Source organism: Hypanus sabinus, chromosome 27 (genome assembly GCF_030144855.1).
Source record: "Hypanus sabinus isolate sHypSab1 chromosome 27, sHypSab1.hap1, whole genome shotgun sequence".
Classification (NCBI taxonomy): domain Eukaryota; kingdom Metazoa; phylum Chordata; class Chondrichthyes; order Myliobatiformes; family Dasyatidae; genus Hypanus; species Hypanus sabinus.
Window position 1 is genome coordinate 41,570,470 of NC_082732.1, and position 13,809 is coordinate 41,584,278.

Sequence of the window (13,809 nt, forward strand, 5' to 3'; positions counted from 1 at the left end):
GAAGAGTGAAGTGACATTTGCAATTTTCCGGTCCTCCAAAGCCATGCCAGAATCAACTGATTCTTGAAAAAACCATTACTAATGCCTCCACAATCTTTTCAGCCACCTCTTTCAGAGCCCTGGAGTTAGTCCAGGTGACTTGTCTACCTTCAGACATTTCAGCTTCCCAAGCAGCTTCTCCCTGGTAACAACAGTTGCACTCACTTCAAAGTCAAAAAAACATGAAAACTGCTGGGGGGGGGAGAGAATTCTTTTTATAAGTATTGTACATCTGTCTTTAGCTTCTCTTTTTCCAAATTGCAGGGTGCATTCTATCATATTATGATCACTGATCCCTGAGGATTCCTTTACCTTAGACTCTCTAATCCATTCCGGTCTATTGCACAATACTCAATCCAGAATAGCCACTCCCCTAAGTGGGCTCAACCACATGATAAACACGAAGTACACTGCAGATGCTGTGGTCAAATCAACACGTACAAACAAGCTGGATGAACTCAGCAGGTTGGGCAGCATCCGTTGAAATAAGCAGTCAACATTTCGGGCCGAGACCTGAAAAGTTGACTGCTCATTTCAACGGATGCTGCCTGACTTGCTGAGTTCATTCAACCACACGATGCTCCCTCACTTGGAACCCAGCAATAACCTGATTTTCCCAATCTACCTGCATATCGAAATCCGCCAAGACTATTGTAACATTGCCCTTTTGACATGCATTATCTATCTCCCATTGTAATCTGTAGACCACATCTTTACTGCTGTTTTGGGGTTTGTATACAACTCCCATCAGGGTCTTTTCCCCTTTGCAGTTTCTAGCTCGATTCACAATGATTCTATACCTTCCAATCCTATGTCACCTCTTTCTAATGATGTGATTTCACTTTTTACCAACAGAGCCACACCTCTCCCTTTGCCTACCTGCATGTCCTTTCGATACAATGTGTATCCTTGGACATTAAATTCCCACCCATAATCTTCTTTCAGCCATGATTCAGTGATGCCCACAACTTCATACATGCCAATCTGTAACTGTGCTACAAGATTGTCTACCTCATTCCATATACTGAGTGCATTCAAATATACCACCTTGAGTCCAGTATTCATTACTCTTTTTGAATCTGTCCCCTTTTACAACTCATCCCATTGCCTGTAACTCTGCCCTATCATCAGCCTCTCCTTGCTGGCAGTCTCAGTACACACTGTCTGTTTGTAAACCAACTGCCCAACCTTGGCTCTATCACTCCGGTTCCCATCCCCCTGCCAAATTAGTAAGCCCTCCCAAACAACTCTAGCCAACCTGCCCCCTCGAGTTCAGGTGTAACCTGTCCATTTTGTCATACCTTCCCCAGACAGATCCCAATGATCCAGAAATCTGAAACCATGCTCCACACATTCATCTACCAAATCATCCTATTCTTACACGATGCTGGAAATCCACAGCAATAGACAAAAAATGCTGGAGGAACTCAATAGGTCCGACAGCATTCATGGAAAAAGAATAAACAGTCGACATTTCGGGCCGAGACCCTTCATCGGGACTGGAAAGGATGAGGAGAAGTCAGATCCTATTCTTACCCTCACTGGAGTGTTGCACAGGCAACAATCCTGAGGTTACTAAACAGGAAATCATGTTTTTTTAGCTTTCTGACCAAGGCTTCCTTCATAGAACATAGAAATCTACAGCACATTACAGGCCCTTCGGCCCACAATGTTGTGCCAACCATGTAACCTAATCTAGAAACTGCCTAGAACTACCCTACTGCATAGCCCACTATTTTTCTAAACTCCATGTACCTGTCCAGGAGTCTCTTAAAAGACCCTAATGTATCCACCTCCACCATCGTCGCAGGTAGTGCATTCCACACACCCACCACTCTGTGTAGAAAAGCTTAACTCTGACATCCCTCTGTACCTACTTCCAAGTGCCATAAAACTATGCCCCCCCAAGTTAGCCATTTCAGCCCTGGGGAAAAGCCTCTTGCTATCCACATGATCAATGTCTCTCATCATCTTTCTCACCTCTATCAGGTCACCTCTCATCCTCTGTCGCTCCAAGGAGAAAAGGCCGAGTTCACTCTACCTATTCTCATAAGTCACGCTCTCCAATCCAGGCAACATCCTTGTAAATCTCCTCTGTACTCTCTCTACAGTATCTACATCCTTCTTGTAGTGAAGTGACAGTCCTGTGCAAAAGTCTTAGGCAAATTTTTATTTATATATATGGTTCCTAAGACTTTTGCACAGTTCTGTATTTGTCACCATGTAGTGGAGAGTTGAGTTTGAAAATCTGGCAGAAGCGAAGGATGTTGGGAATAGCAAGGGTGGAGTGCCGCAGGAGGGGTGTGGGACAGATGGCAGAGGTGTGCCGGGGGTGGGGGGATGGCACGGTGCAGATACACCCAGCCCTGAGACACCAGGCAAGGTCATTTGATTCCAAACCATTCATTTATTAATCATTACAGACCATCTCTCTGGTGCATACCACTCTCTCTTCTCCTTTTCCCAACTCTTTCTAATCAAGGTCCCTTTCAACTGCAGCCTTAAGTATACCCAGTGTCTTGGCCTCCACAGCCGAACGTAGAAATGGATTTCAGATTCACCACCCTCTGGCAACATAAATTCCTCCTCATCTCTGTTCTAAAGGGACATCCTCCTATTCTGAGGCTGTGCCGTCTGGTCCTACGTTCAATCTATATCCCTTATCCATTAGTCTAATTGAACAACTGCTCTAGTTTAATCATGGCTAGGTTGAGGTAGTGGGGACTGTCGATCACACTCTTTCCCAGAGATCTGGGCATTACAATGAAACCCAAAGGAGCTGACCTCCAGCTCCTCTGGCAAAGTGTGCAGCTGGTTCTCATCATCATCCGAACTGTCACTGTCATCGAAGTTCAGCAGCTTCTTATCATTCTCCTCCAGGAATTTGAAGAACTCAGGATCCCTCTCCTTTAGCCGTGAGAGCTGCTCCTTGTGCTCCTGCGCTGCTCCCTTTGGCTTCCCTCTGCTGCTGGAGGGGGAGAAATAAAACTCACTTTTATTTTTGAACCAATAACAATCTTTAAAATTTAACGGTTGGGGCACCACGGTGGTATAGCGGTCAGGGCTACGCTATTTCAGCTAGGGACATCGGAATTCAGAGTTCAATTCCAGTGTCCTCTGCAAGCAGATTTGCACATTCCTTCCTGTGACTGCACAAGCTCCCTTTGGGTGCTCTGTTTTCCTCCCACAGTCCAAAAACATACTGGCTAATGGGTTAATTAGTTATTGTAAATTGTCCTGTGATTTGGCTTAAATAGGTGCAGCTCGAGGGTCTGTTATTCTGTGCTGTATCACCAAATGAAAATATATAAATAAATTTGAACAGCTATGTGGATAGGAACAATTTAGAGGGATGTGGGCCATACACAGGTAATTCTTTCTTCTTCTTCGTATGGTACCTCAATAGGCATAGGCTAGATGGGCTGAAGGGCCTGTTCCCATGCCGTATGGGGAAAATGGGACTCCCGTATGATGGGCCGAAGGGCCAGTTTCCACATTATATGATTCTGACTCTAAACAGAAATTCCACACTCTAGTAAAAAACAAATGTTATACTTAAAGAGCCATCACAGGCACATTACTTGGTAATGAATGTACTTTGTAAGTTGCTAATGGGGTGGCATGGTAGAGCAGTGGTCAGCACAACACTTTACAGTACCGGTGACCAGGGTTCAGTTCCCACCACTGCCAGTAAGCAGTTTGTACATCCTCCCCATGACCAACAGGGTTTCCTCTGGGTGCTCCAGTTTCCTCCCACAATCCAAAGACGAATTAATTGCTAGGTTAGTTAATCACTGTTAACTGTCCCATGATTAGGCTCGGATTAAATAGGGTCATTGCTGGGTGGCATGGCTCAAATGGCTGGAAAGGCCAATTCTGCACTGTATCTCAATAAATAACCTCCTTCACTCAGAGGGTCACAAGGGTGTAGAAGAATGAGCTGCCAGTGCAAGTGAAGTGACAATGGTTCACATCGGCAAGCCAGGGTCCAGTATCTGCTAGTCCAGGCTGGGAAGTGCGGCTTGCTTGGTGGGAGGGCTGGAGGAAAAGGCCAGTTTTGCTGTCAATGAATTTGTTTCATTGTTGTTGTTGCTCACGTTGTTCTGCCAAGCATTGTGGGCACGCTACAATGGCGCTAGAATGTGGGGTGACGCTTGCGGGCTGCCCCCAGAACAGCTTCGTTTGTACAAACGACACATTTCGCTGTATGTATTGATGTACACCTGATTAAGTAAATGAATCTGAATTTGAGAGGTGTGAAACAGGTTGTGCTACTGAAGTGGTGTACATTTATTAAGAGTTCACTAGCTGACTTCTTCATCCTGCTCATTAAGGCGAGTACCCCACCATTACTACCAAAAGGGTGGCATGGTAGCACAGTAGGAGCTACACGGTAATGAGGTGGTTAGCATTAGAGGCAACCAGGGTTCAATTCCCACTGCTGCCTTTAAGGCGTTCGTACGTTTTCCCCATGACCTCATTGGTTTCCTTCCACAGTCCAAAAACGTACCGGTTGGTAGGTTAATTGGTCATTGTAAACTGTCCCATGACTGGGCTTGGATTACATTAGGGATTGCTGGGCAGCACAGCTCAAAGGGCCGAAGGGCCTGTTCCAGGCTGTATCTCAATAAATCAATATAAGTGTTACCAGCAGGTCCCACCTTTCTTCTTCTTCCTGTGCTTTAGGTTGTGGGGTTTTCTTGCCCTTTCCAGCCTTCATCGTCTGGCCGCTGCCCGGCTTCTCACTCCTAACCCCCAGATCCTCATCATCCGAGTCGCTTTCCCCAGCCGAATCGAAGGCAGAGCTGAGGAACTCATCGACACTCAGCGAAGCAAGCTTCCTGCAAAACAAGACGGGCCACAGGCTGAACAGGTTCGGACTTTATTCCCTGGAGCAGAGAAGAAATTAAATAGAGGTATACAAAATTATGAGTATAGAGGGAAGCAGGTTTTTTTCCCCTTCAGGTTGGAGGAGCCAAGGACTGCAGGTCATAGGTTAACAGTGAAAGGTGAAATATTTAAGAGGAACATGAGGAGGAGAACTTTTTTGACTCAAAGTGTTGCGAGTGTGTAACGAGCTACCAGTGGAAGTGATGGATACAGGTTCAATTGTAACACTAAACAGAAGTTTGGATAGGTACACAGACTGGAGGGGCACGGTTCAGGTGCTGATCAATGAGACAATTTGGCATGGACACAAAGACCCGTTTCCGTGTTGTAGTGCTCTGTGAATCTCTGTGGGCACAGCACAGAGTAGATCACCTGCCTCACAGTATCATGGGCCCAAATTTGATCCTGACCGCAGGTACTGTGTGGAATTTGCATGTTCTCCATGACTACATAAACTTCCCCCCATGGTACCATACAAATAAGGCCCTTTGGCCCACAATATTGTGCTGATCTTGAAAACCTACTCTGATCAGTCCAACTCTTCCCTCCTACAAAGCCCATAATCCTCCATTTTGTACACACTGTAAATAGTGGGAAGTTCTCATCTACAGATGCACTGGGCTGTCCACACCACTCTCAGCAGGGTCCTGCAATTGAGGGAGGTACAAATTGTGCCCCTATAGAAAGTTCTTAGGATTTGGTGGCCCATACCAAACTTCAACCATCTGAGGTGAAAGAGGCAATGTGGTGCCTTTTTCACCACACAGCTGGTGTGTACAGACCATGTGAGATCCTCAGTGATGTTTATGCCGAGGACCTTTAAACTGTTTACCCTCTCAACCCCAGATCTATTGATGTCAAGGGGGCTAGCTCGTCTCCATTCCTCCTGTAGTCCACAACCAGCTCCTTTGTTTTTGTGACAGTGAGGGAAAAGTTGTTTTCTTGACGCCACTGTGTCAGGGTGATGACCTCTTCTCTGTAGGCTGCCTCATTATTACTTGAGATTAGGCCAACCAGTGTAGTGTTGTCAGCAAATTTAATTAGCAGACTGGAGCTGTGTGTGGTGAACCTACTTGAAGAACAATCTAATCCTTCCTTCCTAAATAGCTCTCCATTTTTCTTTCATCCACGTGCCTATCTAAGAGTCTCTTAAATGCCCCTTACAGTGGTGCCGCTACTACCACCACCTAGTGGATTCCAGACACCCACTGCTCACTACGTGAATAAAACCTACCTCTAACATCCCTCAAAATTTTCCTTCACTCACTTTAAATAACATCCTCAGCTACTGGCCATTGCAGCCCAGGGAGAAAAATGTGGTCTGTCCGTTCTACCAATCCTGCCGCATCCCGAACATGTCCTGCACAGAGTTGTAAGCTCAGCCAGCTCCATCAAGGACACAATCCTCCCCCCACCAATGGGGGCACCTTCAAAAAGCCATGCCTCAAAAAGGCGGCATCCGCCATTAAGGACCCCCATAACCCAGGACATGCCCTCTTCTCATTGCATATCTATCTCCTATATACCAGGAGATACAGGAGCCTGAAGACACACACTCAATGTTTCAGGAACAGCTTTTTCCCATCTGCCGTAGAATTTCTGACTGGACAACAAACCCATGAACACTACCTCAGTATTTTTGCACTACTTATTTAATATTGAACATAGTGTTGCCATTCAACGGACATAACTTTGGTTACCACAGTAATGTAGCAGCTAGCATGATACTATTAGAGCCCGGGGCTTTCTGGAGTTTGGATTTCAATTTTGGCACTATTCTACAAGGACACCCGGTACGTTCTCCCCATGGAACGTGTGGGCTTCCTCCAGATGCTCCAGTTTCTCCCCCAGTCCAAAGACACACCGGGTAGGTTAACTGGTCATTGTAAATCGTCCCATGATAAGGTAAGGGTTAAATTGAAATTGTGCAGTTGCTGAGGTGGTGTAGCTTGCAAGGACAGAAGGGCCTAACTCCACACTATCACTAATAAAATAATGTATCGCACTGTACTGGTGCTGCAAGGCAACTTACATCAGTAATATTAAACCTGATTCTGGGTTGGCAGGTAAATTGCCCCACATGTGGAGATGAGTGCAGAATCCGGGGTAGTAGATGGGAGGGCGGGGAGTTTGAAATGGGATTCGTGTAAATGGGGACTCAATAGCTGACGTGGACTCTATGGACAGGAGGGCCTGTTTCTGTGCTGCCTGACTATTCAAGGACAGACATTTAGCAACCATTATGCCAAGTCACAACTCAAGATTCAAGAGCAACTATTCACTATGTGCATGAAATTACCAGCTTGTTTTAACCACCATTGATGTTCTTCAGCACACTGGCACTGTAGCATAGTGGTTAGGACAACGCTTTACTGCACTCGAGATTGGGGTTCAATTCCTGCCGCTATCTTTGTACGTTCTCCCTATGACTGCATGGGTCTCCTCCAGGTGCTCTGGTTTCCTCCCACAGTCCAGTGACGTAAGGGTTAGTGAGTTGTGGGCAAGCTATGTTGGTGACACTTGGAAGATGCCCCCAGAACATCCTTGGACTGTGTTGGTCATCGACACAAATAATATCAGGAACCTTTTACATTTGCCTCGCACTGAACCAGTGGGGTCACTGGAATGGAGCCTTCAAACAGGCTTCACTCCTACCACACCGGGCTGAAATCAGTCACTTGAGACAGAGAGTGACTCAGATAACCACACAAACCATGGAGCAAAACTGAGAAGCTCTGATTCTCCTGAAACTCTGTCCTAAGCAGGCCACTCAGCCCAGGAAGCCCGTGCTGGAAATTCAATGCAACAACCACTCCTTCCACTCTTCAATGAAGCAATCAAGTTCATCACCTCATCTTCATTGGAATGTACAACGAACCACTCATAACACATACATTGTGTGTGACAGGAGAGGAGAGAAAGAGACACAGAGCCCAGCAAGAAATGCGAGGAAGTGTCAGTATGTGCGGGTACACGTGTACATGTATGTATGTAACACACAACACACGCTACAACAAAAACAACGTGTCCCGAGCCCCCACCGACACCCAGACCCGGGATGCTCCCCCCCCCCACCCCGACACCCAGTCCCGGGACGCTTCCCCCCCCACTCACCCCGACACCCAGTCCCGGGACGCTCCCCCCCCACCCCGACACCCAGTCCCGGGACGCTTCCCCCCCCCCCACCCAGACACCCAGTCCCCGGACGCTCCCCCCACCACCCCGACACCCAGTCCTGGGACGCTCCCCCCACCACCCCGACACCCAGTCCCGGGACGCTCCCCCCCCCCACCCCGACACCCAGTCCCGGGACGCTCCCCCCCCACCCCGACACCCAGTCCCGGGACGCTCCCCCCCCCACCCCGACACCCAGTCCCGGGACGCTCCCCCCCCCACCCCGACACCCAGTCCCGGGACGCTCCCCCCACCACCCCGACACCCAGTCCCGGGACGCTTCCCCCCCCCCACCCAGACACCCAGTCCCGGGACGCTCCCCCCCACCCAGTCCCGGGACGCTCCCCCCCCACCCAGACACCCAGACCCGGGACGCTCCCCCCCCACCCAGACACCCAGTCCCGGGACGCTCCCCCCCCCACCCAGTCCCGGGACGCTCCCCCCCACTCAGTCCCGGGACGCTCCCCCCACACCCAGACACCCAGACCCGGGACGCTCCCCCCACCACCCCGACACCCAGTCCCGGGACGCTTCCCCCCCCCCCACCCCGACACCCAGTCCCGGGACGCTCCCCCCACCACCCCGACACCCAGTCCCGGGACGCTCCCCCCACCACCCCGACACCCAGTCCCGGGACGCTCCCCCCACCACCCCGACACCCAGTCCCGGGACGCTTCCCCCCCCCCACCCCGACACCCAGTCCCGGGACCCCCCCCCACCCCGACACCCAGTCCCGGGACGCTCCCCCCCCACCCCGACACCCAGTCCCGGGACGCTCACCCCACCACCCCGACACCCAGTCCCGGGACGCTCCCCCCCCCACCCCGACACCCAGTCCCGGGACGCTCCCCCCACCACCCCGACACCCAGTCCCGGGACGCTCCCCCCACCACCCCGACACCCAGTCCCGGGACGCTCCCCCCCACCACCCCGACACCCAGTCCCGGGACGCTCCCCCCACCACCCCGACACCCAGTCCCGGGACGCTTCCCCCCCCCACCCCGACACCCAGTCCCGGGACCCCCCCCCACCCCGACACCCAGTCCCGGGACGCTCCCCCCCCACCCCGACACCCAGTCCCGGGACGCTCCCCTCCCCACCCCGACACCCAGTCCCGGGACGCTCCCCCCCCACCCCGACACCGTCCCGGGACGCTCCCCCCCCACCCCGACACCCAGTCCCGGGACGCTCCCCCCACCACCCCGACACCCAGTCCCGGGACGCTCCCCCCCCACCCCGACACCCAGTCCCGGGACGCTCCCCCCCCACCCCGACACCCAGTCCCGGGACGCTCCCCCCCACCCAGACACCCAGTCCCGGGACGCTCCCCCCTCTCTCACGTTCCACTGGCCTCCCCCCGAGACTCGCCTCCCAATCCCGGTACACCCGAACCTCCGGGTCCCAGCAACCACGCTGCTCCTGCAAACCCCCCTCCCACTCCCACAGCGAGCCGGTCCGGCCGGGGGACAGGACCCGGTCTCCCGCATCCACACTCACCGCTTACTCCCCGGCGCCATGCTGCTACCGCGCGGATACTGAGCGACCAGGCCTGGCCCCGCCCCCGACCGGCCGGCCGGGATGGGCCCAACCGGGCAAAGGGGGGGGGAGGAAGAGATGAACAGGCGGGGAGAGGAGGCGACTGGGCAGAGACAGGAGCGGTCAGACAGCATCCCACCTAGAAATTACTTTACACACAGGCACCGCTCTGTGTGCCTCCGTTTCTTTGTTTTTACTTTTTGTTCTTGTGTCACTTTCCTCTGTCCCCCACCCCGTCCCACACATCGTCTCTCCCTCCCACGTCACTCGCCCGGGTGCCGCCCTCCACCCCGTGGCCGCCGAAGGTAATCTGTGTCCGCACGTATCAGAACCGGGTTGCGACGGGAAATTCGTCAACTTAACAACAGCAGTTCGATGCAATACATAACCTAGGAGAGAAAAAATAATATTCTAAACTCAGTAAAGCAATTACAGTGTACATATATTGAAACACGTGCAAAAACAGAAGTATTGTATATGAAGAAAGTGAGGTAGTGTTCACGGGTTCAATGCCCATTTAGGAATCGGATGGCAGAGGGGAAGAAGCTGTTCCTGAATCGCTGAGTGTGTGTCTTCAGGCTTCTGTGCCTCCTACCTGATGGTAACAGTGAGAAAAGGTCATGCCCGGGGTGGACGCTGCCTTTTTGAGACTCCACTCCCTGAAGACGTCCTGGGTACTTTGTAGGTTAGTACTCAAAATGGAGCTGACTAGATTTACAACCCTCTGCAGCTTCTTTCGGTCCTGTGCAGAAGAACCCCCCCCCCCCCCCCATACCAGACAGTGATGCAGCTTGTCAGAATGCTCTCTCTGGTACATCCATAGAAGTTTTTGAGTGTATTTGTTGACATGCCAAATCTCTTCAAATTCCTAATAAAGTATAGCCACTGTCTTGCCTTCTTTATAACTACATTGATATGTTGGGACAGGTTAGATCCTCAAAGATCTTGACACCCAGGAACTTGAAGCTGCTCACTCTCTCCACTTCTGATCCCTCTATGAGGATTGGTTCGTGTTCCTTCATCTTACCCTTCCTGAAGTCCACAATCAGCTCTTTCATCTTACTGATGTTGAGTGCCAGGTTGTTGCTGCGGCACCACTCCACGAGTTGGCATACCTCACTCCTGTAGCCCTCTCGTCACCACCTGAGATTCTACCAACAATGGTTGTATTGTCAGTAAGTCTATAGATGGTATTTAACCTATGCCTAGCCACACAGTCATGGGTATAGAGAGTAGAGCAGTGGGCTAAGCACACATCCCTGAGTTGCGCCATTGTTAATCATCAGTGAGGAGGATATGTTATCACCAATCCACACAGATTGGGTTCTTCTGGTTAGGAAGTCAAAGATCCAATTGCAGAGGGAGGTACAGAAGCCCAGGTTCTGTAACTTCTCAATCAGGATGGTGGGAATGATGGTATTAAATGCTGAGCTATAGTCGATGAACAGCATCCTGATGTAGGTGTTTGTGTTGTCCAGGTGGTCTAAAGCCGTGTGGAGAGCCATTGAGATTGTGTCTGCTGTTGACCTACTGTGGTGATACACAAATTGCAATGGGTCCAGGTCCTTGCTGAGGCAGGAGTTCAGTCTAGTCATGACCAACCTCTCAAAGCATTCCATCACTGTAGATGTGAGTGCTACCAGGCGGTAGTCATTAAGGTAGCTCACATTATTCTTCTTAGGCACTGGTATAATTGTTGCCTTTTTGAAGCAAGTGGGAACTTCTGCCCGTAGCAGTGAGAGGTTGAAAATGTCCTTGAATACTCCTGCTAGTTGGTTGGCACAGGTTTTCAGAGCCTGGCAGGGAGGTTTGCTAAAGCCATTGGGGAGAGTTTAACGTTGAACATTGACTTCTCTAACTTCTGTTAATGCCCCTCCTCCCCTTCTTACCCCATCCCTGACATATTTAGTTGTTTGCCTGTTCTCCATCTCCCTCTGGTGCTTCCCCCCCCCCTTCTTTTTCCTGAGGCCTCCCGTCCCATGATCCTTTCCCTTCTCCAGCTCTGTATCACTTTCGCCGATCACCTTTCCAGCTCAGCTTCATCCCACCCCCTCCGGTCCTCTCCTATCATTTTGCATATCCCCCTCCCCCCACTACTTTCAAATCTCTCACTGCCTTTCCTTTCGGTTAGTCCTGACAAAGGGTCTCGGCGCGAAACGTTGACAGTGCTTCTCCTTATGGATGCTGCCTGGCCTGCTGTGTTCCAACAGCTTTTTGTGTGGAGAGGGTTTAAACTAGAATCGCTGGGGGGTGAGAACCAAACTGAAAAGACAAAGGAAGAGGTGGTCGGCTCACAAATAGAGAAAGCTTGTAGACAGTGTGAGAGGGAGAATGGGTAGGTGATAGAGAAGGGACATGCTCAGACTGATGGTTTGAGTTGTGACTGTTTTAATGTAAGAAGCATCATGAACAAAACAGATGAGCTTAGAGCGTGGATCAGTACTTGGAGCTATGATGTTGCGGCCATTACAGAGACTTGAATGGCTCAGGGGCAGGAATGGCTACTTAGAGTGCCAGGCTTTAGATGTTTCAGAAAGGACAGGGAGGGAGGCAAAAGAGGTGGGTGCATGGCACTGTTGATCAGAGATAGTGTCACGGCTACAGAAAAGGAGGAAGTCATGGAGGGATTGTCTGCTGAGTCTCTGTGGGTGGAGATTAGGAACAGGAAGAAGTCAATAACACTCTTGGGTGTTTTTTATAGACCACCCGATAGTAACAGGGACATTGAGGGACAGATAGGGAGACAGTTTCTGGAAATGTGTAATAATAACAGGGTTGTCATGGTGGGAGATTTTAATTTCCCAAATATTGATTGGCATCTCCCTAGAGCAAGGGGTTTAGATGGGGTAGAGTTTGTTAGGTGTGTTCAGGAAGGTTTCCTGACATTATATATACATAAGCCTACAAGAGGAGAGGCTGTACTTGATCTGGTATTGGGAAATGAACCTGGTCAGGTGTCAGATCTCTCAGTGGGAGATCATGTTGGAGATAGTGATCACAATTCTATCTCTTTTACGATAGCATTGGTGAGGGATAGGAACAGACAAGTTAGGAAAGCATTTAATTGGAGTAAGGGGAAATATGAAGCTATCAGGCTGGAACTTGGAAGTATAAATTGGGAACAGATGTTCTCGGGAACTGTACAGCAGAAATGTGGCAAATGTTCAGGGAATATTTGCATGGCATTCTGCATAGATATGTCCCAATGAGACAGGGAAAGGATAGTAGGGTACAGGAACTATAGTGTACAAAGGCTATTGAAAATCTAGTCAAGAAGTGGAAAAGCTTACAAAAGGTTCAAAAATCTAGGTAATGATAGAGATCTGGAAAATTAAAAGGCTAGCAGGAAGGAGCTTAAGAATGAAATTAGGAGAGCCAAAAGGGGCCATGAAAAAGCCTTGGAAAGCAGGTTTAAGGGAATCCCCAAGACATTGTACAAGTATGTGAAGAGCAAGAGGATAATACGTGAGAGAATAGGAGAGAGTAGGACCAATTAAGTGTGACAGTGGAAAAGTGTGTATGAAACCGGAGGAGATAGCAGAGGTACTTAATGAATAGCAAACATGAGGAAATCTGCAGATGCTGGAAATTCAAACAACAACACACACAAAATGCTGGTGGAACACAGCAGGCCAGGCAGCATCTATAAGGAGAAGCACTGTCGATGTTTCGGGCCGAGACCCTTCGTCAGGACTGCCTGGCCTGCTGTGTTCCACCAGCATTTTGTGTGTGTGGTACTTAATGAATACTTTGCTTCAGTATTCACTACGGAAAAGGACCTTGGCAATTGTAGGGATGACTTGCAGCGGACTGAAAGCTTGAGCACATAGACATTAAGAAAGGGGATGTGCTGGAGCCTTTGGAAAGTATCAAGTATCAAGTCACTGAGACTGGACAAGATATACCCCAGGATACTGTGATGGGCAAGGCATGTGATTGCTGAGCCTCTGGCAATGATCTTTGCATCATCAATGGGGACGGGAGAGGTTCCGGAGAATTGTGGGGTTGCAGACATTGTTCCTTTATTCAAGAAAGGGAGTAGGGATAGCCCAGGAAATTATAGACCAGTGAACCTTACTTCAGTGCTTGGTAAGTTGACGGAGAAGATCCTGAGAGGCAGGATTTATGAATATTTGGAGAGGCATAATATGATTAGGAATAGTCAGCACG

General features: G+C 50.0%; 2 protein-coding genes across 5 annotated transcripts in view; one reads left to right on the forward strand and one right to left on the reverse strand.

The window, feature by feature from the left end:
- Nucleotides 1-13,809, reverse strand: part of noc2l (NOC2-like nucleolar associated transcriptional repressor) — a 163,845-nt gene that overhangs the window by 142,701 nt on the left and 7,335 nt on the right. The window contains exons 2-4 of one of the 4 annotated variants that reach the window (XM_059952316.1): nt 9,601-10,028; nt 4,701-4,880; nt 2,824-3,007 (exon numbers count right to left, since the gene is read on the reverse strand). In XM_059952316.1, the coding sequence (XP_059808299.1) occupies nt 2,824-3,007; nt 4,701-4,880; nt 9,601-9,773 (537 nt within the window). In that variant the 5' untranslated portion in view covers nt 9,774-10,028. Of the gene's footprint in view, nt 1-2,823; nt 3,008-4,700; nt 4,881-9,600; nt 10,086-13,809 lie in introns of those variants that run through there. The other 3 variants (XM_059952317.1, XM_059952318.1, XM_059952319.1) reach the window with 3 other exon arrangements.
- The window catches only part of klhl17 (kelch-like family member 17), a 74,504-nt gene continuing 70,626 nt past the window's right edge, over nt 9,932-13,809 (forward strand). Inside the window, exon 1 of the mRNA XM_059952321.1 lies at nt 9,932-9,944. The gene's annotated coding sequence lies outside the window, so the exon portion shown is untranslated. The remainder of the gene's footprint in view (nt 9,945-13,809) is intronic.